Here is a 27,306-nt window from a genome sequence, read left to right on the forward strand (position 1 = left end):
AGAGCCGCGAGCTGCTCAGAGCTACGGACACTCATGGAATTTCCTTCATCAAACTCATCCAACCACTCCAAAACACTCTCGTGGACAAGTTGTGACCTGGACATTCACCACGCTATGAGATAATAATGTAATGTTACGAGAGAGTTGTTCAAGGTAAATTCATGCAAAGCCGCTGATGTGCGTTTTGCGGCAAGCAGTCTCTTTACGGCTTCACATTTACCTCGTCTTGTAACGTTCCGTTATCTCATAGCGTGGTGAATGTGCAGGTCACAACTTGTCCACCAGAGCGTTTTAGAGTTGTTGGATTGTGTATTTGATGAGTTTGATGAGGGAAACCAAGAAATCCCATTAGCCTCTGTAGCATAGCTCTGAGCAGCTCTGCTCCGCTGTTCTAAAAACAACATGCACCAACAATTAAAGGTAACGGACCTACTCCTAAAACTATAGGGATTATGGCAATGGGCCAATTTGCCAAAATGTTGAAATATCCCTTTAAGCCTTTGGGGAACTCACTTGGCTACAAGCACTAGGGACTTGGAAGAGACGTGCAGTTTTAACTACACTGAATTTTTTTTTTTCAATTTGGGGGTAAATTACTCCTCAACCATTTGCTAAAATGAGCAAAAGGTCAATGAGCATCACCTCAATCATTTCACCCAACATCCCTGACCACAAAACACGAGACTGCACAACACTGCAGCACTGTGCTCACTTTGCCACGTATTTTTTTCGAGATATGTTCAGCAAAAAGAAAACAAAAAACAAAATGTCACATTGTTGGCAGCCGGAATGTTATCACACTGGAACATCATAATGTCAACTCACAAGCCTTTTACTGTCGCTGTCTTGTTTCGGTTTGCCAGTGAAGAGTGGCTTAGTTTCAAATGACAGCCACTGTGAGGAAGTTTACTCTCCTGGATTCACTAATTGGTCACACAACACGGCTCGGGGTTAACAGATCGACTGCAGAAATCTCAGAGCTCACAGATTGGTTTCGGGGATCTCGGGGGGGGGAGAAGAAGCTCACTGATTGGCTGGGAGCAGGCCCTGTCTTTGGGCGTGCTCCAAAATGGCGTTGTAGCAGAAGTAGTACTGGTCCGGGGTTTGAATGCTGAAGGCTCTCTGTGTTCTCATGCGTCGCACCGTCTGGCACACGTTTAGTGAGCCGACGTCCTGAAGCTGGGACAGACTGATGTCCAGGGCACAGAAGGTACCTGCCAACAACAGGTGGGTTGTTTGGTTTGAACAGTGAAACATTTAAAAAGGCTTTCCTGACAATAATGCAAAGTTGTTCTTACCATTTAAAAAATGACAATGAGCCTTGAAGCTCATAATATAATATATAATAATATTTCAATCCTTGAAACAAACTTACAGTCCTACAATAAATTCAACCTTCAGTTTTCATTGAGCCTGTTTATTCAACACAGCTCATGTGACCTTCATGAAGGTGGGATTTATTGCATCAGATAAGAGCTACAATCTCAAGGTCTCACCTGTTCTCCCAATCCCTGCGCTGCAATGGACGACCATCGGGGGTCCCAGTGGGTGGCCCGTCCACTTGAGTCCCAAAGCCTTCACCGTTTTCCTCTGTTGTCTCTTCACAGCTCCCAGGAAGTCAATGAGAGTCACAGCTGAGGTGGGAACACCATAATCGGGCCAGCTGAGGTACTGGAAATGACTCACTTGTCTCTGTTCACAAGTCTGAGTGGATAAAAATAGTCACATCAGTCATATGCTTGTTGTACGTCACAATAACACAATCTGCTCTTTAAATATGGTAGAATAGATTGATATGTTAAGAAATATGTTTTCTTATTTACTGCATCTATTTGTGTGAGAAACAAAGTAATACAGTTAAAAAATAGTTCAGATTTTATGTAACTTCACAAAGTATAAAGAGAATTGTAATATTTCTGATTGATGTTGGCATGGCTGTGGCGAGGTACACTAATACATCAACTGTGGCACTGCCCAGCAGTAACAACCTGTGGTCTGATGTCATAAATGACTTGAAATCTTTTTTTATGTTTAAATATTCCAATGTGCCCCATAGTGTGGTATAGTTAATGGAATCAATTCTCATATGATGCAGTGTTTGATTGGACTAGCAGGTCTCACAGTGAAGAGAATGATCACTCATCTAGTGGAAAGTGAGGAAACCTAACTGTTTTATTACGGACAACTGGCTTAAGGATTTATGGACTTCCTCTTTATGGACGAGGTGTCCATAATACACCTACAAACACTGGACAGTGGACTTGAAGGGTCTTGGACCTCAGTTAGGTCACTTATGAGTGCATGACATACATGTGGAATTCTGTTAATATGGAAATAATATGGAAATGTTATGTGGTGTACTGTATGAATGGTATTGAAGCGTTACTTTAAAGGGATAGTTCAACATTTTTGCAAATTTGCCTATTGCCATAATCCCTATAGATTTAGCTGTAGGTTCATTACCTTTAATTATCGGTACAAGCTGTTTTTAGATTGGCGGGGCAGAGATACGAGCTGCTCAGCTAACACAACCGTGGTTAATGGTACTTTCGCGTTTCCCTCTTCAAACTAAATACACAATCCCACAACGCTCCAAAACGCTCTCGTGGACAAGTTGTGACCTGCACATTCACCATGCTATGAAATAATAACGTATAATTATGTAACATTACAACACATGAAGCAAATACTCGTAACTGCTTGTGCTTTTGAAATCACTCCGCTCTGCAGCCGTGTCTGGAATGTAGATCCGGTTGCCTTGAAAACAACTCCATCTTGTAATGTTACATGATTATTTCATGGCGTGGTGAATGTGCAAATCCCAATTTGTCCACCAGAGTGTTTTGGAGTTGTTGGATTGTGTATTTGATGAGTTTGATGAGGGAAACCAAGAAATCCCATTAGCCTCCGTAGCATAGCTCTGAGCAGTTTGATGAGGGAAAGGCGAAAGTACAGCGCGCCATGCAGAGTTCACGTCTCTGCCCCACCGATCTAAAAAAAGCTTGCACTGACAATTAAAGGTAATGAACCTACTCCTAAAACTATAGGGATTATGGCAATAGGCGAATTTGCCAAAATGTTGAACTATCCCTTTAAGTGCGAGTTACTTCACCCTGTAATGTAAATTACATTGCAACTAGGTTACCCTGCACTCCCGCCTTTATTATTATTTTTGTCTTGGTACATGTAATTTGTTTTGTCCTGTCTTGCTGTGTATGTATAAATAAAGAAAAAAGAAATATGTTTTCTTGGATTCTCACCAAGCCTGAGATGAGGATTAAAACCCCTCTCATGTCATGTCGTGAATATTAATCGAGCTTAGGTGAGTATTAAAGCTGGAGGCTGGTCTGACTCAAAGCAAAAAAGTTGAAATTCTGTCCCCTAACACCTCAACGGCTTTTCTCATTTGTCTAATCTGTGCATAGACAGAAATGGTTTGAGCAGAGTCAGTGTGGGAGAGAGACGCCTGGGTTACTCTGTCTACACTGCTTCCATCTGACCCACATAAAAACAGGGAAATGGATCTCACTATAGCAATTTATTGACCAGAATTTCCACTGCAGAAATATTTGACCCTGCAGTGCTGCTGTTTGTCCCGTGTATATGATCTATTAACCACAGTTATTTCTTGACAAATTGCTTGTTGTTGCCGGATGAAAAACACACTCCAGTCCCAGTGTCCATGCAGTGGCTCTAGGCTTTTACCTCAGTGTTGTGCAGTTCGAGGGTTGTGTGGTTGTAGTGGGTGTGGTGGTCTACTCTTTGGTTCACCACTGCCATATGGCCATAGACCTCTTGTCCCCCTTCCTCCAGCGGCCAGTACTGTCCACATTTCCTCCGACTGCCCTCGTCCGTCCTGCAGGCCAGAGACAGACGAAATACACATAAACGACAGTTCTAATAGTTCTAATTCTAACAAATAGTTTATGACTCAACAATAATGCATCTATTATATTATTTGTATTTACAAAACAAAATTACCTGGTTGTCATGACGATAACAAGCACGTTTTGTTCCCAGACCATTCTCCAGAAATCACCATACGTCCTTTCCAGCGGTCCTGCACAGTGCACAGTACTTTTATGTTTATGTTTCCCTCACACTCATTGCAGCTTTGATGACAATCAATCAGAATAAACTTGTGCATTTTATAACAGAGCACATTAGCATTTACAGTCCCACGCGTCTATATAAAAACACATTACACTGTTAAACTTTAATAAGCAGTAGAATTTCTTAACATTTTGGAGTAACCCAGAGAACATTAAGCACAGATGTGTGACAGTGGTTATACCTTGAGTACCAATGTATGCGTTCTTCTGTTTGTAGCCATCCATGAAGCTGGCATTGATGTAGTCCGATCTCTGTGAGAACAGCACAGATTTATCACAAGAATGAAACGCACACTTGCAAAAACTTAAGTATATTATGCAATTTCAAATTAGAAGTGAAGCCTGTGCTATGATCTAAAGAATCATTTAGGACTGTCAGCTCAGTTGAGGCAGCAGGATTATTAAATTATTTTAGAGGATTAAAAGCAGCACAATCAAAGTGCTTTGGTAATACTTTGTGTCAGGCTGCCAGTTCACAAGCCTGCTGGTATCAGTCCACTGTGTCAGAGGTTTGAAAACTGGCACATTGTTTTTTTTTTTGATCGCTGAGAAACCATGAATGCAACTGGTCTTCTCCCTCTGAATGACACCTGTAATGTTGTTGAGCACCAACCTCGTTCCGTCTGGGTTTCAAACGAACTCTCGTTTGATCTAGGCACAGCACGTCTCCGTAGCGATTCCTCTCCTGATTGTAGGCTGCTCTGTAGACAATAAACGTACAAAAAAAAAATTACCAGTGTCCTTTGTGACACATTGACACTTTACAAATCCGATTAACCCTATTTTCCAAGTATGCAATATTATTATTGTTAGATAGCATAGCTAGCTGCATAGAAAAAAATTCAAGGTTACTGTGATGGTGACCATGACTGATGTATCGTGTGACTAACACATTTTGAGGTAATATACAGTGCATATGAAAAATATTCAATTTTTAACCATTTGTTATGTTGCAGCTTTATGTTAAAAATCAATAAAAAAAAATTTCCCTCATCAATGTACGCTCAGCACCCCATAGTGACAGCACAGATGCAGAATTTTAGATTTTTTTTCAGACTTTGCTGTGACTCTCATGGAGGTCATTCAGGTGCCGTCAGTTTCTTTTGTTCATCTTTGAGAAGGTTCTACACCTTCATTTGAGTCCAGCTGTATTGAATTAATGCAAAAAATAGGTCCTCTTTTAGTTTTGGTCATGATTATGGGATGTGATGTAATGTATGATGGAGGACAAGATGGTGTAGTTCTATTTTATCTACTTTAAACCTCCTGCAAAACAAGTGATAACTCATTTTGCCTGCCTCTGCTACAAGCAAACTTAATATAGATTATTTATAAGAATAATTAAGAACTTTTCCCGCTCATTCACCATTTACTCCAGCAGATACACACAAACAGCGGACACAGCAGTTTCAGGGTTTAATTCTGACAGTCTGGGGACATTATCAATAGATGAGTGTAGAAAACCGTTGGTTTACTTAATTTCCCAGGAAACTAACTAATTGCTTTAAAAGTCTGCATGATGTGTAATTATTCATGTTTTCTGAGTCATTACTGTAATGAAAATGCAGAGCTCCAGATGTGAACCCTGCGCCTCCAGCGCTGCCGTTAACTCACTGTGCACAGTGGAAGGTTCCGGGTGGAGGTTCTCTGCGGAGCTCCTCGTACTCCTGATGGATGCCCGAACGCTGGAGCCGGCCCAGGTGCGCCAGCAGCTCCTGCGGGCGCATGGCCTCCGGTCCGGGGGCGTGGATGGAAGTCTCCTCCAGAGGGATGCCCACCAGCTCGTCCACCGGGTCCACTCTGCCGTTCTGGCCCGCCAGTAGCTGCTGGTTCCAGCTGTAGGCGTCCAGGGGCAGCAGGCCGCCCAGGTGCTGTGGGAGACAGTCTCGGGGGAGGTGTTGGCGCAGCTCCGCCATTTTTACCATCTGGACCTGGAGATACACAGAGACAGTAAAAACACATTTAATGCTTCAGCTCGACATGAAACCGTTGTCGGTAAGCTTCAGTGTTAAAACATGTCATCAATCCCAGAGTCCTTTTTTGTTTTTTAAATTTTCATGTCACAAATAATTATAAAATCATGAACAATAATTTCTGTAGTGATATTTACAGCTGACCTCCAGGTTACACAGAAATCTGTAATAATCAAATTCTTGGGATACAGCGATGTGGTGGTGTTGTGCCGAGTTCTTTTGTTTGTATGTGGGCAGGCCAGCACACCTGTGGCCGATAACCAATCAGGGTATATCTGCTGGAGGAGGAGGAAGCCCATCTACTGCAGCCAGAGTCAGAGTGATGCTGCGTTCAAGACAAGTTGGAACTCGGATCTTTCCCAGTTGAAAGAGTAACCAAAAACAGCACTTTGCATTCAAAGTGCTTCACATAAGGCATAAAAACATTCAAACAATCAAAACAGAATGTTTTAATGTATTTTAGCATTTAAATGTATTCTAATTGATGTTTTACAGTTGACGGTGTGGTTCTGCCCGGGTGCAGATTGTTGTGTGACGTCAGACAACTGATTCTCAGCGAAGCTGGGGAAGATTTCTTTCTCCGACTTGAGGTGGCGTTTGACTGCACTTTTTCAAGTCGGAGGTTGGAAAGATCCAAGTTCCAACTTGTCTCGAATGCAGCATCAGTCGATGTTGGGCTGTTTTGTGTTAAATAAAACGTATTGCTTCTTTTCAATCCTGTGACCTGTGTTATGTTTCTGTTTCGACCCGGTCCTATTATTTCATTCATTGCTGCTCCCCCTTTAACCCTGGAAAACACAGGGAACGTAACAAATTGCCTCTGCCTCCACCTTATATGGTGCCTGGGAAGGACAGACACACAGCACGGCAACACCACAGCCCTAACAGGTAGGGTGGTTGATACCAGAGATTCAACATGTCAGGGAGGCCAAGAGGCAGCCGGGGTTGGGGGGGGGGTTAGTGGCTAGAGAGAGCCATCTAATCAATGATCAATGATACGAAATCGCCTGGTCATTTATTGTTTGTGATTCAACATATAAAAAGGTAAATCTTTTTTTTTTTTAAGTATAATTATTAACATGCAGCGGAGGAGCTGGTGTGTGAAATCCAAGTGTCAGTAAATGAGTGAACAGCTCCTTCACTCACCCTCTCCCTAAGTTTCTCCTTGAGGAGCAGACTGAGCAGGTTGTAGGGCACTCGGAACCAAACGGGGGCCCCGACGATCAGCACCTTCTTCAGCCTGGCAGGGAACGCCCCCTGGTGGACAGAGAGACGGCACAAAGTATCAAAACCTGCAATTCATATTGGAGACTCAACAGGGTGTATTTTAAAGCAGATATCAGCTTCACGGCCGTTTCGGCTAATGCTGCGTTCAAGGCAGGCTTTTGAAACCGTAAGTTACAGCTTCAAGTCACAACTACGACTTGGTAGCGTTCCAGGTAACCCGTAGCTCGTGTTTTTACCATCCTGTTGTCTGTGAAAGTTCCCTATAACGGCCACTCGTAACTTCCGACCCGTGAACTCGTACCAGATCGAACTGGTATGACTTCACAGGAAGGAAAAACACAAAGTACGAGTTTCTTTGAACGCACCATGAGTTAGCAGCCCCCGCCCTTGTCAGGCATCAATTGGTCCTCGTGCTACGTCACCACATTCACGCGCATCCCTTGGCTGCACACACAGCCCTTCATGCCGTTCTCTCTCCTCATTGGATAACACTTGTATCCCACAAGGAAAATTTTCTCCTCGGGTTACAGCAGAGCAGAGTGACGGAGAGACTCGTGTTTAGGCTGAAATACTTCATGTAAGTGATTGCTGACGGAAAATAGGACTATTTAGGACTTATATTAACAAAAACATTCCACTGATATCTGCTTTAATATACCTTCATCATATGCACAGTTCTACGTGTTGGACATAAAGCAGAGCAGGTACACTACCAGCGGTGCAGGAGCTCCCACGTTAAAGTAAATCACTTGTTATCTTGGAGACAATCCAAGAATCATTTCTTTAGACTTTCTCTGCTTTACATTGTGACACTGCATACAAAACTAATTCTCCTGAGGACGTATCAGCGACTCCAGTCAATTTTTTTCCGATCAATATGCGGGCACGATGTAGAGGCCACTGCTGCTGATGCGGCCACATAAGTGTCTGTGTTATCGACTGTAGACGACATACTGCTTGACCCTCGGGGCATAAATCACTTAGATGGAGGGAGACGTGCAGGTAACTGCCACAATAAGCACCGCTCTGAGTGTTACACAGCCTCTGCTGTATGGATTAAATCATTCTTGTGCTTGTCATCCCGTTCAGTTCAGCCATTCATTTTGCCGTTTGGACGGGCACGCAGCTCCTATAGGACACAAACCTGCCGCCTCCCAGGATCAAAGATATAACTCAGCACTAGCTGGAAAGGTGATTCATTTTCAACAACAGCAGATAATTTAATGGACTTTCTTTCAAGTGTTGACATCTAATCCTGCAAATCTTGCATCTCATTCTCATACACATTTTGCCTTTACAGTACATGTTATATTTAATGTACATGCAGTACTGTGCAAAAGTTTTAGGCACCATAAGGAAAGTGAAGATGCTTTCAAAACGAATGCCAAGAATAGTCTTTATTTATGGATTAACTTCATCCAAAGTTCATTTGTTGCAGAATTCAGTCTTCTTGTCAATTAAAAATAGTTATTTTTGACACTGGCTGTCATGTTTGGGTCGTTGTCCTGCTGCAGAATAAATGTGGGAGTGATCAGTGACCTCTCTGCTGCATAAAGGATACAAATCTAAACATCTAAAGTGTCACAATACTGTACATGCGTTAGTAAAGCATTAAATACTGAATTCATCATTTATAAACACATGAAAACTCATTAGTATGTAGTTTATAAACACAGTTAAAAATGTTTTACTCATCATTGATAAGCACTAACTGTATTTATAAACTACATACTAATGAGTATTCATGTGTTATACATGAAGAATTCAGTATTTATTAATGCTTAACTAAGGCTTAATAGTGTGTACTTATTATAAAGTGTTACCGAAGTGCCTAAAACGTTTGCACAGCACTGTAAGTGACTCACCTTGAGTAAATTGAGGATCTTTTTGCTCAGGTCCAGCTCAAAGTTTGTGTAGTTGGATCCCGCCATGTCGTAAATGAACACCAGGCCGTTCCTCTGGGTCTCGAAGCTGCGGACAAACCAGGAAACTTTGTGTTTACGTTCATGATACACATCGGTTGATCACTAACTTATGGCAGGTTTTTATTCCAACACAGCGCACAGACGTGTTCCAGTGAACGAATGCGCAAAGAGAACAGTGTGTACACAGGCGGTGCATAGAGTGAACATGTAAAAGAGTACGCGCAACAAACAGAATAACAGAATGAGCCATTACAGCAGGGGTCTTCAACGTTTTTCCAAGTCCAAGGAGAGATGGAGCAGGGAACCCTACTATGTTGTATAAAATTGTGTATTATATTAAACTGGGCCCAACCTTGTTATTGTGCATTTACTAAGCTTTTCAAATAATATGATATGATAATATGATAATTATGCAGACAAGCTATCCAAATTGACATTTTTATTTGAAATATAAACAGGATTCCCACATGTCCTTGAAAACCGGGAAAATGGTTGACCATGGAAAACATATGGAAAATGAGAAAAAGAAGTCAAATGTCCTGGAAAAGCTTGAGTTGTCCTTGAAAATGATTAATCACATCATGACATCAGCTACCAGAGCTCTAATTGACTTTTCCAAAAAAGTACCGAGAGAGAAAACTAGCGACTTTGAGTTGATCAAAAGTTACCATATAATTTCTAAGCATGTAAGAGATTATTTCATAAATTAGAGCCATAGACTGCACATAAATATAATAGTATGTAATAATAATAATAATGCAAATGATTTCAAGAAAAGAGTGGGAACCCTGATAAATGTGGAAACTAAAATATATAAAACAACAACCAAAAATCCCACGACCCTCCTGCAGCACCTCCGCGGGCTCCCTAGGGGTCACGGACCCCCTGTTGAAGACCTCTGCATTACAGTGTATGACACTAAGATTAAAGGTGGAGTACGTGAGAGCACGGTCCTCACCTCTCCACAGCTCGGTCCAGGAGATAGAAGAGGGCCTGCAGCACCACGTGGTTGCCTGTCTTGTTGGGGTGGTGGAGCTTCGCCGTGTACAAAGCGATGGAGGCCCCCGAGGGGTCGCGTACACTCTGAAAACACACCAACACCAACAGGTTACACATCAGCGGCCCACACCTCGTGGGACGAGTTATTCACCATTTCACTGTCAAGACTCAAGTTTCTGTGGAATGTATGTTGTCCTAAAACTCTGAACTCTGGACACCAACACACTAAAAATGCTTTAATGTACACTTATCTTGCCATATCTTAATTATTGCGTGGAAGAGTGGGGCAATACCTATACAAGTAACATCACTCCTCTGTTTCTGCTTCAGAAAAGAGCAAAGAGTTATTCACAAGGGAGGCAACAGAGAACCCTCAAATAGATTTTTTTTTATTTCTGCAGGTTTATTGAAAGTGGCTGATAGAACTTCAGGCCTTAATAATAATGTATAAAGCAAAGAACAGATCATTACCAGAACATTTACAAAACTTGTTCAAACTGGAGGAAGAGGATAACAGACTGAAACTTGATTTTAAACATACATTTGCAAGGCTGAGCTTAAAACAAATGTGTATTTCTGTTGCAGGTGTAAAACTATGGCATTCGAAGAGCAAGGAACTGAAAGTCTCAGTTTAAGAAAATTGTTAAAAAGAAAAGATAAGCGCCTACAAAAAAGAAGGAGAAAGAGAAAAAGAAGATAGATAGATGAGTGGTGTCCACTGCTATTTTTGCTTGTTTTTTTCTTGTTATTATTATATGTTTCATCATCTTTAATTTTTTGAAATAGAGTATAATATTGGTGTTGATACTAAGCCAATGCAATTATAAAAATAGAGAGGGGCAGGTACTATAAGTTTTTCTTCATCCTGCTCCTTTTCCTTTATGATGACTATGTGTACATGATGTAAATATGTGCAACCATGTGTAGTATGTATACCATGAATGGAATAAATCATGTAGTAGAAACACAAAACTGAGAATTGTCATTTTACTCTGGTTTTGTTCAGTCTCGTGTGTGTGTGTGAGGGTTTTTCAAGTGGATCGACTCAGATGTGTTTTTCATAGAAGTCATGTGGCCACTCGGAGGAGAGATTACTGGGGCTGCTTTTTCAGTGTGACAACAAGGCAGCCAAATGGAAGCTATTGAGAAATGAGCGATGAACAATGACCACAGGGGGGCACTTAAGTTCATATGCTGCTAACTGGCACGCAGCCACAAAGGGCTGTCAACAATTCAGCAGGAGGAACAATTCTTGTCAGTAATGATGCTGCAGGTCTCGCAGCTCTTGTCTTTTTTTCTTTTCTGGAGAAGGACACGGAGCATATTTTTCACGTCAAAGCCGATCATTTTTGAAGGCTGCCGGTGTCAGAAGAAACCAGAGGCTCTGGAAACTTGAATGAAGCCGCCGATTGCTCCGGAACCGGCCTTTTGTAAGCAAATAAGCCTGTGTTCTCGGGGCACTCTGGGGCTAAAAATACCTCAGACAGGATATGAAACCCGCTGCTGAGGCTGGAGAACTCAGACGTCAGACAAGAGGATGTACAGCATCAATGCCACTGTGGCACGTCAGTGGGGAAGGAAGAGGGAAAACACAGGGAGAGTCAGGGTGTGTGTGTGTGTGTGCTGGAAGAGGGGAGGAGGCATCTTTTATGGTGGCGATCTGGCTGACAAAAGGCAAAGTTGTTTTTAAGAGTGTTGGTTCAGGAACTTGCGCCCCAGAGAGACACCTCTGAATTCCTGGTTATGGGAGTTTCCTTTCAGAATTAGTCTGTAAACCTACTTGTTCAGGAAAATGAGCTCATTATATTTGATGTGTCAATTACAGACTGATTGATCCTCAAGCCAAGATACTGCCTCTACACACCCAACATAGTAGAGCCTACATTTCTGGAAGGGAACAGCCCGTTTGTGGCACTGGAAGAAATATATAATATATCATTTTAAAAAGGCTTGTTAAATCCCAAAACATCAGGACACCATAGTTTTGAATGCACTCAAACTGGAGTAATTGGATCCACTATTTTGGGTATGAGTATTGTGAGCTCAGTGAGAAGAAAGGGAAAGAAAACAGAAAAAAAAAACTAAGGAACCCCGTGCAACAATGTGTCTGTGTCTCACTGACTAATTTTAGAATGACAATAAAGCTGCACAGAACAAAGGAATCAGATTATTCAAGTTTGGGGTAAACAAGGAGGGGAATAGGAGCTTGTAACAAGTGAGGGGAGGAAGACTTTAGTTTATATTATTACATACTTGATGCATATAATATACTTCAAGTATTTCTTTCATAGCTGAGGATTTATGGACACAGTATTTAGTATTAAATGATGTGCCGTGTTATGTTTGTGTGCTGGGACATGCTTGTGTATGTTTATTTACTGTATATGAATATACTCTGTGTATGGTTCAATCAGAAAAACTGAAAAATGGGTCTGTTTTTCCGTTTTGAAACAAAAACAAAATAAACAGTAAAAATGAAAAACAAAAAAACAGCGTTTTTCTGTTTAGGAATTAAATTTATATAAATTCCTGTTTCTTATTCAGAAATATGACAGCAGACAGACCTGAAGTGAAGTGTAAGTGTAACAATGTCAAAATAAAAGTTGTGTGCTATATTATTATACAAAAACAACCTGTCAATCTAACTATGCTCTGACATAGCCTAGTGTAATTGATCAAATGAATACATTAATTTCAATGTTTTGCCTATTATATGGCTACGTTGCCCAAATGCTAATTTTGAATAGGCCTAAGCTTTTTCACAGTTAAGGTCTTCATTGTACAGAGACTCAGTAGGATTCATTCTTTGCTGTTGTTATTGATAATATTAGTAAATATATTACATCCATATCTATTCCATTAAGCTGGTTCCATAATGATAAAGAAATACGTAGAGGGCAGACTTACCAACACAGTAAACTTTCCACTGAGCAGCTCTGAGCGCAGAGGCTCCTCCTGAGGCTGGAGTCGGACGATTCCTTCTTTAAGACGTGTTTCCTGAAGAAAACAGATGACAGTGTGTGAAATGACGCTCCGGTGTTACTATAACAGGTCGTCACTTTGAGGTGAATTCTTCTCCTGTGAACAATAGAGAAGAACACGGCTGACTTTCCTGCCCTCTCTGCATGGTTTCCATTCCCCTTCTTTCTGTTGTTTTTTTCCCCCTTAGAGAATAAATACTAACTGAACTCCAACTTTGGAGGTGCCATGCACATTTTATACATTTATCTACAGATTTTCTGATTTTTAAACTATGTGGACTGATGAATAAATGGAACAGAGGTGAAACATGCAATAATTCCCCCATCATTTTATTAATAGTGACTTGAATGCAGCATCCTGTTTTTCACTGAGGTTTCTCCACTTAACATGGTGATGAATCTGCTTTCAGTTCATAACTACTGCAGTTCTTTTATCCCTGCTGTTACTGCTGGTGAGAGAGATATGAAAGAAAGTGGTTTCAATACATGCAAGTCATATATCATTACAGATACAGTATATTATGTGGTAGGGCAGCCATATTCCAGATGTAATGCTGTGCTGTCTAGACAGTGACTGATGACACTCAACCAAAGACAAATCTTTTTAAAAATGTATGATGTTAGGTTGTTTGTTCGACACACAGGCCCACCAGGGGATTGCTGCTGTCACACATTTTTATGGATATCGAGACAATGCATTTCATTCTACAGAAAAAAAAGTCTAAACATAAACCATAAACCAATAAAAACATAATAACATTCTCGCTAACATGATGTTAAATGTTTAACCAAGAGGCCGTAAAACCAAAAGAAGGATCTGAAATATGCAGATGCAGAATGAGTAGGAGTTAATCTGTGGGTCACAATGAACAACCTCAGTCACATATAGATATTTATAGATCAATACAACATATCCTATAAATATAACATCCATGTCAAGGCTCAGAATGGTGTGAATCAGTAAGTCTGTCCCCGCTCTTTCACTTCAACTATTTATTATTAATTCATTTATGCTTTTTCATGTGAAACATTTGACCTTTTTCCACATCTGAACTGAATTTGCAGTGAATGTGCAAACCAATACTAAGCACCGGGCGTTATAACTTCAGTCACTACAGTCATTATGCATCCATCATGTCCTCTCTTTTGTTTTTGACATTTGTCTGAGTATCTGCTCCAGGAAAACTTGTTTTCTATTTTCTATTGTTTGTGCAAAGCTGAAATACAAACAAAAACAAAGCAAACACACACACACACACAAAAGTAACAACCTGTGTGTGATGTTGTGGTACATACTGTATGTGTGAACCACCCACTTTTGTCCAGTGTTTACAAGATCTTACGCTGTGTTCTTGGCACCTAACATGAACTTCAGCTACTAAGAAACCGCTTTCTGACACAGTCTGTGCTGTAGTACTAGGGAACTTTGATTATATGTGATATTATAAGAATACCAAATCTTCAAATCTTAGAAATGTTTTTGTTTGTAATGCTTATCCTTTTATCAAGATGTAAATATTAAAAGATATACAGATAAACAGAACAGTGGATGACACAATTAGATATTTTTAAAGCCAAGTCCTTCACCATTGACCCCCTCCCTCCCCCCCGACTTAACAAGCCTCGCACTGGAAACTTTCCCCCTCACTTTTTTTTTCTGACAAATGACTTGTCCCCAGCCTCTGTCCCGGTGCTGACACAGCATTAAAGTGAGTTAAATGTTAAATGAACTGTGGCATAGCGTGGGGTGGGGTGGGGGGGGGCTAACTAATCCCTCTCAAAGTCACAGTCTTTTCAGAAATGAGCTGCTGTTCATGCGGGCCAACAAGTCAACGCCGAAAAACAAGAACCCACCTTGGTGAATGAAACGGCCGCACTAAAAAAAGAAAAAGAAAAAAGAAAAAAAAAGGTACTGTAGGTGGTAAGATCCCGCCACGTCTTGAAGCTATTCAGGTCATTAGAGCCTGTTGTAGACGTCTGGGAACTTTCCGTTTGCTGCAGTGGATAAACCAGTGCAGATCCGGCCAGATAAATCCTGTTTTGTATGTTCAAATTTGGCGAGGGGGGGGGGTTTTCAGCAGTATAGGCCGTCTTAGGGACAGAAATACGACTCTGGCAGTTATTACGTGGCTTGGTAGTAGAAGCACCTGATTATATTATTATTATCTACATGTTATTTCCAGATCATAAATGAAGTGGGACCTGTGCTCTGATCCACTGGCCCTGCCCCGAGGCTTTCATCTCCATCATCATTTTCCACGTTGATGGTAATAATATCACCAAGGTCACCGGCTGCTTGCTACTGCAGCAATATAAAGGAACAGACATCTTTTTCTAACTTTTTCATTCAATTATGTTTTACTGACACTCCGCCCATCTTGTTCTCAACCACCATATAAAAAGATAAGTGATACATGCAGATGGTTGTTACAGATATATTCCAATTCAGGGTTTAAACTGGGGCCGGTTCACTCTCTGACTCTCCCCAGGGAGTTGGTTAATAGCACAGCAAATAAACAGGAAACGAAAAAGGAGAACATGAGTAATGTTCATTAGAGATACAGAGTTATTATGGGCGTCTAATGCTTCAAAACATCCCAAGAAATAAGCCGCCTCATGCACATGAATATCACATTTACACTGTTTTACTTGACTTATCATTCACATGTTGAAAGCATCCTAATTTATCACTGTTTGATATTATTCTGCATGGAATTCTACCAGGCTCTTCCCCGTGAAACGTTGTGATGTTCCTCATTTGTGCTAAACTCATAATTTCACTATCGACCGGTTGTTTTTCTGAAGACACGTTGTGATAAGCTTCAGACTGCAGGATGCTTGGTGAAATATCCTGACAGTGTTTCATTCGCTGTGTGAGTTGATACTTGCCTGCAAGTGTGTGTGTGTGTGTGTGTGTGTTCTGATGCATCTGTTTAGGCGATCTCTTGCTTGGCTAGGGCTTCTGAAGAAATTTGTTCAATAAAACAGGGCCTTGTGTAGCTGTAGCTGTGGGTGTGGGCGTGGTGGAGACGCTGCACATTAACTCTTCCATTCAACCTGCAGCTCTGTGCTGTGTCTCTGTGTCAGCACATGCATGTATGTTCTGCTGTCTATACTTTGTAACGTGTCATCAGTTATTTCTGTCCCATCTGAAAAAAAACGCTGCAAACTGCAAAAGTCATTAGTTACATACTTTGCATTATTTAAGCCTGCTGTTTGGACAATTATGACACAACTACGGTTTCCTCTGTGGAAATAATGGCTGATTTACTGTATAATAAGAAAGAAAACGTTAGGTACACAAGAAAGATTGTTCCAATGTGGGTGTAGATTCTTGATAATGTTCAAATAGAGGGTGTTTAAACTGATGAGGTATTTACATTTCTAAATTTAGACGACTAAAAACTGGAAACTATGTTTTCACCAAAGTAACCGGGGTAATAGCTCCAGATGAGTCAGCTCATCTAAAACAATTTCTTCACCAAATGACATTAGCCCTTTCTGACTGCGTGCTGCCTGTGAGACAAGCCGACAAACCATGAGGGGGGGGGGGCGGTGTTGTTAGCTTTATGCAAAACCTGTTGACAGATGCTATTGTGTTTGTTTCCCAGGTTTCCCATCACCTGCCCATGACCTTGGATCGAGCTAATACAGAGGTGGAGGAGGTGATGGTGGTAAATAAAAAGACAAGAGTGATGAGACTTAAAGGGGACATATTATGGAAATATCACTTTTTGAAGGCTCTTGGGTTGTTTGTTTTGCCTTTTTACAAAAAAATCTGTAATTTTCAGGCTCCTTAGATTGAAATCCATGTGGTTTTACGAGCTGTTCCCTTGGTTGTCTGGCAATGATGTAATCTAGTTCTAGTTTTCGAATTTGCATAACCCCACCCCTACCTGGGACCGGTAGAAGGGGTGGGGCAAGCAGTGGTTCATTTGCATTTAAAAGGTACAGGCACTGAAACCAGCCGTTCTGAACAGGGCTGTTTAGAGAGGATGAAAAGTATTTTGACACGGACATGTCTTTAAGACACATGGGGAATATTTTAATTTGTTAAAAAGGGGTAGAATATGTCTCCATTAAAGGTGTTCAGAAATGGCCGTTTGTCCTGTTTGTCGAGCCTCCTTCTACGAGTTTCCACGAGTTGCTGCACAAGTTTACCCGAGTAAGGAAAACGGATTTGATTGGTCGTTGTCGAGCAGGCGGGATTCAATGTTTGGGGCGAGACCGAGCTCGGTGTGTGTGTGTGTGTGTGTGTGTGTGTGTCTGATTTTTGATTGACGGATGACGGATCCAATATCATTGGCTGATGAATCGTGAGCAATGTGACACATAATTTGTGCGCCTGCATTATCCAATGCGAAAAAAAACTACCCTACTTTCATCCCGGATTTACTCGAAAATAGAATTTTGCACAAATTTTGGGCTACAACGTCTGATAGATGAGTTATTACACTAATGTTAAGATCATAGTGGGCTCAAATTCAATGAATACTTTTGATAATGTCACCGGACCGGAAGAACTGGACTACAGAACTGGAGAGTATAATCACAATGTGTTCATTAGGCTTATTTTCTTAACATGTTTACTATTTAAATTAGGAAACTTCTCTACCTTTAGTGTGTACTGTGTTCAGGTGAAGTTACTTTTGACAAAACTTTATGGAAAAAGTCTGTAGGAGCTGCAAACTTCACACATTTTTAGTCTTCATTTGCAGATTGTATGGATTTACAAAATCAGAGTAATGTAAAATGGCCTCCTTGGTTGGTTAATTAACATGCAAACACAACATATTGGTGGCAAAAACCCAGAGAAGCAAACAGCCTCCCTGTATCTACTGTCATGTGTTGACGCAAGTTGTTCAGTGCTTCACAGGCTGTGTTTTCAAAAGGCGTGGACTGTGGCAATATAGAAACCAGAGGCTGCAACGTCATTTAAAAGTCCCCCTGTGTTGTTGTGCATACATAGGCAGCTGCAAATAAGTTTTATCTGCATGACTGCAGACCGTCCATCTCTTCTTACCCTGTAGCTGTGGAAGAGCTCAATGGCTCGAAGGACATCAAACTTGCGAGCCATGAGGAACTTGACGGCCAATTCCCTCGACAGCGGCGACACTCCATGCTGACTGGTCCACTTGTTGATTTCCTCCAGAAACTGCCTGGTAGCCTGAAACAGACACAGATCGCTGTCACAAACACTCCCATAATCGAAGGGTCAAATAGGAAGGAAATGAAACTGGGCTTTAAACTTGATACATCCTCAGAGGAAGTGTCATCTGCCGCCTCGCGGAATACACTCGACACAATTCGACGGCCCGGTTAGACATCTACAGCACGGTCATGTTTCATGTGCCGTTGTATGGTTTGGAGAACAATGGGAGCCCTGTGAGGGTGTGTTTGCAGACTGCACATAGACAGTGACGTACAAAATAAAAATGTGTGCAGCCGAGCGCGGAAGTTATTCCTCAGTTTTGCTGGTTCATCTCGTGTGTTAACCACAGCTATCTTGGGGAACGATCTGCCACTTTGCATAAGCTATGAAGGGACAAAGAAAATTCCAGCGCATGGTCGAGCTGGAGAAAACAATCAAACAAAAAAACTAAGCAACGAGCAAAAGCGAAGAGTGACGGATGTAAAGGGCAGCATATATGGTGAATGCATTTTGCGCAGTTAAAGAAAACTACCAGCGTTTTCATAGTTTGTATGAAGAGAGAGCAGGAGCATGAGAGGGGAAGAAGATGGAATCCTGTGCAACTGGTGTTTATGAGCTGAAGCTGCAATAATGACAGGGTAACACACTCGAACCTTTCATAGCAGCTGGTCATAAAGCAAGTCATGTGGATTTGTCGACTCCTGAGATATCAGTCATTAAAGCACCTCTACATGAATGGAGGTAGGATGTCACTGATGGCAATGCAAGTTTTAGGTTTTAATATTATTAGTTGTAGTATTTTTTTTCCATCAAAACTCAGTTCAGTTTTCTTTTCCTCTTCACCAAGAATAAGATAACTGTCCATCAGAACATGTTTGGGTTAGAGGATGAAGATGGGAATCAGTTTGTGCAGGTCACAACTTGTCCACCAGAGCGTTTTGGAGTTGTTGGATTGTGTATTTGATGAGTGAAACCAAGAAATCCCATTAGCCTCCATAGTGTGGCTCTGAGCAGCTCGTGGCTCTGCTCCGCCGTTCTAAAAACCGCTTGCACCGACAATTAGAGGTAATGAACCTACTCCTAAAACTATAGGGATTATGGCAATGGGTCAATTTGCCAAAATGTTGAACTATCCCTTTAACTCTCCAGTGTCAGATATTACATCTGCAGTTTTAGTTGGCTGGTATAACATAACAGACATATTCTCATCTTGTGCATTGATAAAAGGCCAGTGTTAGCAAACAGTTGCTTATGTACGCACTGATACACACTACCACTATAGTGTACACTGGGCTTTTAGAGACTTTTTTTTGCTGAAAAAGGAACAGAGGACGGTTAAACTGCACCTTAACAGCAAAAGCGTGGGACGGAAAACCAAAAACAACTTAGTGAGAGTGCTGAGTCAGGTGCTAATATTTGATAGAACCACTTTAAAACAAAAGGCACTTAATTAGAGAAAGTTGGCTTGTTTTCAAAATGTGTGTTTTTTTTTGGGGGGGGGGGTTCAGCACCAGACCCATTCAAATCTAAAAAATATTCTGTTGAATTCATATCATACAGTGCAGTTGGAAAAATGTGTTTACCATAAAAAGCCCCTCCAGCCATCTTGCAAATAACTTATGCATTTAGCCAGCAGTCTTTCAGGAGCTTCCTGTCCTCCCCTCTGGTCTTATTATATACTCCCCTCAGCGCCCCCCTACCCCCCCTCTCACCCCCCACCGGCCTCAGCACCCGCAGAGTTAGCGAGTCAGCACCCAGTGAATCGTCAAAAGGCGACAGAGGAGGCAATGAAAGCTTACACTTTAAACACAGGGTTCCGCTTCTCTGGTCAGGCACAGCAGCAGCGGGGCATGCATGGGAGACAGGAAGTCAAGTTCTGGGAGTCCGCGGCTCTTTAGGAATACAAAACGATCACTGACGAGCGCCGAGGCCCCAAAGACAGGATGCCACTGTCTCTCCTCAGGAAAGCCAGCGCTTTTCACAGACAGGAGGGCCCTGCAGCTTCTGCTCTGTTCAGAAAGTCTTAGCATGCAAGGGATGAGGGATGATTGCACCTGACAGGGCTGGGGTCCTCATATCCGACTCTCATGGGGAGGGGTGGGGGGTGGGAGGGGGTGCAGAGGGCTGTTGCTCCGAATTCCTTTCAGCGCACAAGAGAATACATCGCTATGATTCTTTTTTTTAAAACATGAATTGACAAGTAAATGTTTCAAGACCTCACGGTGAACCATGAGCAGCATATTCTTACAATGACCTATTTTACTATGAAGACTCACTGTGACACAATCACTCCAATTAGAAACTAAGCCAATACCTCAGTGCTGTCTGATAATGTTTCCTAACTTGGAAGTTTTCTTTTGATTTCCAGGAACAGCATGTGTAAAAATAATAATTTAAAAAAAACTTAATTTACTTGCTTTTTATATAGAGCTTTCAATTACACCTCATGGCCTTCTTCGGCAAATGCAGCTGCTGGCCCCTGTGCCTCCACATGGCCCAATTGTGGAACTTATGTAGAACCAGACCAAAACTGCTCGTAACAGTTTTCTTTTTTGTTTTGTTTTAACATCTAGAAACTATAGTTGGTTTGCAAACTGTGTGTATTTCTCCGACAGTTGATGACGCTGCAGGCTAAATCCAAATTTCTCAACTTCCTAAACAAGAAGAAGGAGAAGGAGAAGAGGAATCTGCTGTGTGAGAACAGAGGTGAGATACGTTTCACACTCCAAAATGAACTGCGGAGAAAGCTGCAGTAAAACTTCCTGCTGATGTCAACCATCGACAAGGTTTATATGACTCAGTCCAAAGGTACTTCAGAAAAAAGTGTTTGATGAAATGAGAAGGGCAAATAAAAGCAGGTATCTCAGTCTCTGAGCTCCGGGGTTGTTTATACCACTAAAATATTTCAGACTTCTTCACTTTGCTTCAAGAAAAACACATTTGACTGATGTAGCGAGGCACTAACTTGTAACATAAGCTCCACCTAATGAGGGACATCTACTCTTTGTTGTTGCACAGTGAAGCGTTAATCCTTCAGTGTTGGCCAAAGACAACTTCCTGTCAGATTTCGCTGTCAGGTACATTTGAGTTTCCAAGATTTCAATGGTCTTACAGCTGCGCTCTCTCGCTCTCTCTCTCTCTTAGGCTTTTAAGGGGAGGCTGCCAACTCCAGGCAGTGACCCTCTGTTCCTGGAGAAGCAAGTCTTGTTTGGTTTTTCTGCACTAGGGGCCATATCCGCCTGAGTGGAATTTGAGGATGAACCAGTTTGTTTTCATGATAGCACACCGGACTATAGAGTGGAAGATTCAGTGCGGAGGAGTGACCTGTTCAGTTCCCGGACGATGCATAAATATTTGCTCGACTGGCTCCACTTCTGATAGAGCAGGAGATTTTTCCTTCCTCAATGCTCTTGATTATTCATTATACATTACACTTAATTCTGGTTTAAACCTCAGTGACATCAATCTAAATAGACTTGAGTGGTCCATGCAAATTCCAAATTGGTCAGATTAAAAGTCCACTTCTCCCCCCACCCGTTCTGGTTCAGATGTCTACATTTCCTCAGTTTGTTGTTCTGAAATTCCATGTGAGGCATTTTAAACAAGTGGTTCCTGCCCTTTTAATACACAGGGGCTGAAATTACATAATCCTGTTTGTTGTCAGGATTTTTCATTGATGGTTGTTGGGTTGTTTATTGGTGGTGTTGACGATGGCAGTCGATAACTAATTGATTAGGTTCACTGTGGTTGGAGCCTGCTGTGCTGCCTGGGAGCTAGCGGATGAATTTGGGGTCAGTTCTCTGTCAAACTGCCCTAAAACCAAACCTATAAAGGCTGGAGACCAGGACCCCCCCTCCACCCTCCCAACTCACTGCAGCCACGACCAACAGAACAGATAAGGGTTCCTACAGGGAGATACGGACTGCCTTCAGAATCACATCATTGTCTTCTTGTTTACTGCTCCCTAAATAGGAGACACTTTGAACTTTACTGAGAGTCAACTGAGAATTCAAACTCTCATTCACTTTACACAACTGTCATTTCCATATTGATATTTTGGATTGCTGAACTGTTCGCCGGAAGTCTTGATACACATGGACACGATGTGGGCTGTAACTGTATTCATTATTGATGACTCCATCATGACTCCTCTGATGAAAGTCTCTCTCCCGCATCTTGCTGCTCTCTGCCTGCACACGTTCACCTTCCCACAGTCCTTCCTGTCTTGAGAGGTATTAGGATTACTCTTTCCAACTGACACTAAACATATCAAATGTGCAGTATATAGAGGTACGAACTGACAGCTGACGATGATGCACTCCAGTGACAATGCAGAATCCTGCATTTCCAGCTCAGCCTCTCTATGAAGCACAGGGAAAGATAGCTCGTTCAACCAAAATCTCAAAGACGGGCCTGTTTCAGTTCACTACACGGCATAGGCCAATGTCCACACACCGGGTTTTCATTTTCAACTGTGATGGATCTACATCAGAAACATCTCCACCCAGACCGTCACACCTGAAAAACACACACACACACACTATCAAATGTGAACACTGGCCATGGGTGAGGCGGCTTTTACAGGAAGTAGATTATCTGCCCTGCAGTTGATTATATGCAAAAAATACTACAAATAATACTCAAGCTACAGTTGTAGCATTAGCATACTGAATTTGCCTGAGCAACAGCTGCTAGCAAAGACAACGGCGTCAGTGGCACTTTCATGATCCATGTTACTTTCACCAGATAAGATCCGATCAGGGAGCGACTGTGGGCGTCACCATTGTTTCCAAAGGTCTCGGTCGTTGCCTGCCCAGATTACCACACAGCCCTCCATCCATCCATCCATCCATCCATCCATCCATCCATCCATCTTAAAAGATATGCATTTTAAACTGAAAACCTAATACTTTAGATTAGGGAAGTCACGATTATAGTTTTTCTTGGTGTGTTGTTAAAGTCATTAATTGTCATCTACACCAAATGTTTAAGTTTATTTAAAAAAAAAAAAAAATTACAAAGGACAGGCTAACATTTAAATTCCTACCATTTCAGTCTTATGTAAATGGACCAGTATCTGTGCATTTACCTTTACTTTGGCGCACATCTGCCGATATGGTTCTGACACTGTTAAGTGACGGTATTTAGGAATCTTTGAGTAACTAATGTGGCGTTTAATACCGCAATTAATTGTGAAAATAAGTTATTGTGACATCCCTACTGCAGATGTAGCCTAATACTGATTGAAAAAAGACTGAAACATTAGCTAAAGATATTTAATATCTTATCAAAGAGGTTTATTAATCTTAACCCGCGGTCTAACAAACGGCTCCTTGAAAAGTTGAATCCTCTACAATCCTACATTCCTGTGCTATAGTTATTATTCAACTTCTGTATACCTCTATTTTATATCTATCAATATTTATCATCCATGCGCAGTTTATGAACTTTTGCCGCCTACAGCCTGGACACTGTGCTCCTTCCCACCGTGCTCTCTTTAGACTTTTTCTTCAACAACTACCCACAGTTATTTGTTAACTGGCTCATTGCAATAAACCAGATCTATTTGTTGTTGCTCTGTGCCGCCAACCATGACTGGACATCTTGGCTGCGTTATGTGTTGTACGCTGAGAAACACACCATCCACCGCTGATAGAATCCTCCAGGCCGTCCTCATGGTATTAGTTCTAACTTGTCAAACACAGATAATTTGTGTTAATGGCTGCATTTCATTCAGATGCGTCAGGACCAGGCTGACGATAATGTACATGGTGTCTTACTGGGAAACCCACAGTGGATTTTGGTTTTTGTTGTACTTGCTGTCGTCATACTCCTTAGTTACAGGAATTGGTCATTGATGTCTCAGTATTGACATCAAGCCTACTCCACATTCCAGCCAGGAGCGGTCATAAAGTCAATGGCGGCTTTATTGGTCTCAGCTGGGAAAAGGGTTATAAAAAGGAGTGTGCAGGGTCACTGCAGCGTCACGATTACATCTTGATCCTACAGGGAGGACTAATGCATTTCTTCATTATAACCATCATCATTATACTGAAAGGAATTTATGGCTGTCTTTGACATTGTCTTTCCATAATCTATTTGATTACAGATGCCATGCTAATCTATTTACAAATGCAGGACTGCAGTTGCCAAGCAGCTTCGCTTCACTTCAGTGAGTCCCATTTGGCACGAGTCAATACCAAAACAGGAAGTCAATAACGTCACTCTCTCCCTATTCCCCACTTTCTCTCACTCCACTGCTTCCTGGGAGTAGACAGTAGACACAACACACACACACACACACACACACACACACACACACACACGCACGCACACACACTAGAGCACATGATAGACACACACAGGCACTCTGTAACTCATAAACTCCCCCTTCCCCCGAGTCTGGTGGAAATGCTTTTAACAGCTGCCTTTAGAATGAAGTTCCACTACACCCATGTACACTCCCGAGGGAGCCACCCTGCCACACACACACACACATACACACACACACACACACCACATAGACTGCATACACAATCTACCCAAACACCCCCCCACAAGGCTGTGGATGTAATAAGGGCGTCCGGTACCCTAGCGGGGGCCCTGGCTCACACAGGAAATGGAGTAGCCAGATATGGCTTTCTGCTGACCAGATCATGAGGGGTGTCAGCAGGAAGAGAAGACACGAGCATGACCAGCACCAACGTAGAAGAAGACGTAAAAAATCAAACATAGGCTCAAAATGTGTGTGAAAACGGATGATAATATTCTTCAGTGAAATGAACAATGTACAAGAATCACTAACTACAGTATGCTTCCTCTGAAGATGCTGAAGATAGGTTTTGTGCTATTCATGTGCTGTTTGGGTATATACACACTAGAATAAATGTTGTAATTCACACTAAGTGGCCTGTTCTTTCTACAAACTAATGTAGTCAGCTCTGCAATAAATCCAGACTTAATAAATGTTACAATATCCAGGTAGGGATTCAACTTGATGATCCATCTCTTTGATACAAATGTAGTTTGTGTTTGAAACAACTCTTAGGAACATGGTACAATCTAAAAGCTACACAAGCTACGCAGGAGCAGACAAAACAGCGACAAATACTGAACATCATAACCTTCATGGTGTTGTTTTCTACTGGGGTATAGTTTACAAACTGTTCTTTATCAATAATACTCTTCTTGATTTCACAGTTGATGTTTTTATCTTCAAAATGTGAGGGATTAGTGAAAAAAATATCCATCGCAGTTTCCTATAGGTTGTTTAGTTTTAGTTTAGTCTATGGACCAGCTGGGCAAAGCTGCTCTAGAGACTAATAAGACAGGAAAAAAGTGGTGATCATGAAGCTTCCACATGCCTTTATGTTGATCAGCTACTAGATTTACCTTTTCACCTTTGCTAATAATAAACTGTCTGACGGTAAACTTTGAGTGCATCAATAGACATGAGCTCAGCTGCTCAGCTCCGGTTGACCTTGTTCAAAATTAGCCTCTTTTTTTTCAGAGCCAAGATGAAAAGTCTCATTCACTACAAGGCCAAGCTATTCATCTAAACCTGAGATTATGAAGCTAGAAATACAATAGGCTACATTCTCAGCCTAGCACATGCTAAATAAGATCCAACACATAAAGAGTTCAGTGGTGTGATGACATCACTACTTCTGAAACCATATCAAGTCAATAAAAAAAAAGTGTGAGTATCATTCTGTTGTGCATCAGTTTTTAGACCAAAACTTTTATGTTGTTGGAAAGAACAACACACCAGAGCTGAGTTTACTTATTCAAGCTTTGATTAAAAAAAAAAAAAGCAAAAGAGGGGGAGATTTATTCCCCATTCCTCATAGTGGATTCAATTTGTGAACATGTCTGCATTCTAAGATGCTTTGATGCTACAGTTCGAACCAGTTTCTCATTCCTACATTACAACCAGGACAATAAGCCAAGTTCTCCTTCATTGAACTCAATGCAGAGCTGGCTGCCTCCAACCTTCCCCGGCTGTAATATGACGATCCGTACCCACTGCGAGCCACGCATTGAATTATTTTACATCTGTGTGTGGAGGCTGGTGGCGGCGGTGGTGAGGGCGAGTTCGGCCTCTTTCGCAACAGTTCAGGCTCAACGCTGGAGAGGAACTGACAGTGATGCAACTGGAGCAATAATGCGCCAGAAATCGATACAATATTTCCGCTCCGCAACTCCGCGGACCATTTCGCAACAAATCCACCATTGCGCACTGCTATCGCCACTCGCAGCGGCGCGCACACGCAAATGAATGCACAGACAGGGCCAAAAATACCTCCAGGTAGGGCTGCGACTGGAACAATTCAGGGCGATCTAACACAGAAAGGAGGGGTGGTGGGGGGGAAGAAAAAAGTATAAGCACAAAGACTCTCAGGGGCCTACCTGTTCTTCATCCGCCGATAAATTAGCTGCCATGGTTCCGTCAGTTCTCCGACCACCTTTCGCCGAGACGCGTCCTTTTCATAAAGTGGAAGATAACGGAGATGTCTGTGTGTCTGTCCCTCGTGTAAAAACGGGGTTTAGGGGTTGTCCCTCTCGCTCAAAGTTGAAGGCATCTGAATCGCTGCAGTATGAGCTGAATGTTTCTCTCTTTTTTTTTCTTCTTTAAAGTGTTTGACTGCGAAACACACAAGCCAATAAGCCTGAATCTGCCATCCAAAACTAGTAGAGGAAAGCCGCTGATGTTGTGTCAGATTTCACCGAGGAGAATAGAAAAGAAGACAGGGAGGAAGAAAAAAAAAACAGAGGACTACACTCGAGCAGCTAGACGAGGCTGATCTGCTTCGGCTCGATGATAAGTGGGTTCAGACCATGATCTGCTGCTCATCCACCCAACCTCACACAGATCAGAGGACGGCAGCTGCCCGCTGACTCCTCCATGCCATGAATTGCAAGTTTTTTAGCTGTGAA

The 27,306-nt window shown here is 41.9% G+C and overlaps 1 protein-coding gene across 1 annotated transcript; it reads right to left on the minus strand.

Annotated features, from left to right (window-relative positions):
• Window positions 1–410: 410 nt before the first annotated feature.
• ptpn9a (protein tyrosine phosphatase non-receptor type 9a) lies at window positions 411–27,306 on the minus strand. The gene is made up of 13 exons (XM_083973716.1): window positions 26,779–27,306; window positions 18,241–18,384; window positions 13,144–13,233; window positions 10,196–10,320; window positions 9,178–9,283; window positions 7,232–7,342; window positions 5,727–6,043; window positions 4,726–4,813; window positions 4,295–4,364; window positions 3,982–4,060; window positions 3,706–3,856; window positions 1,497–1,704; window positions 411–1,214 (listed from the first exon to the last, which is right to left on the minus strand). Exons 1-13 carry the CDS (start codon window positions 26,809–26,811, stop codon window positions 1,024–1,026), a joined length of 1,713 nt encoding a protein of 570 aa, XP_083829842.1. The 5' UTR covers window positions 26,812–27,306; the 3' UTR covers window positions 411–1,023.

This window comes from Trachurus trachurus (genome assembly GCF_905171665.1).
Source record: "Trachurus trachurus genome assembly, chromosome: 6".
Classification (NCBI taxonomy): domain Eukaryota; kingdom Metazoa; phylum Chordata; class Actinopteri; order Carangiformes; family Carangidae; genus Trachurus; species Trachurus trachurus.

What these genes read in the sequence shown, in the direction of transcription:
- ptpn9a (XM_083973716.1), bottom strand. Translation starts at nt 26,811, where the DNA reads ATGGCAGCTAATTTATCGGCGGATGAAGAACAG. An exon ending in TATCGGCGGATGAAGAACAG is followed by an intron (nt 18,385 to 26,778) that starts GTAGGCCCCTGA and finishes TGTCTGTTTCAG; the next exon opens with GCTACCAGGCAGTTTCTGGA. An exon ending in CGCATACATTGGTACTCAAG is followed by an intron (nt 4,061 to 4,294) that starts GTATAACCACTG and finishes TGCACTGTGCAG; the next exon opens with GACCGCTGGAAAGGACGTAT.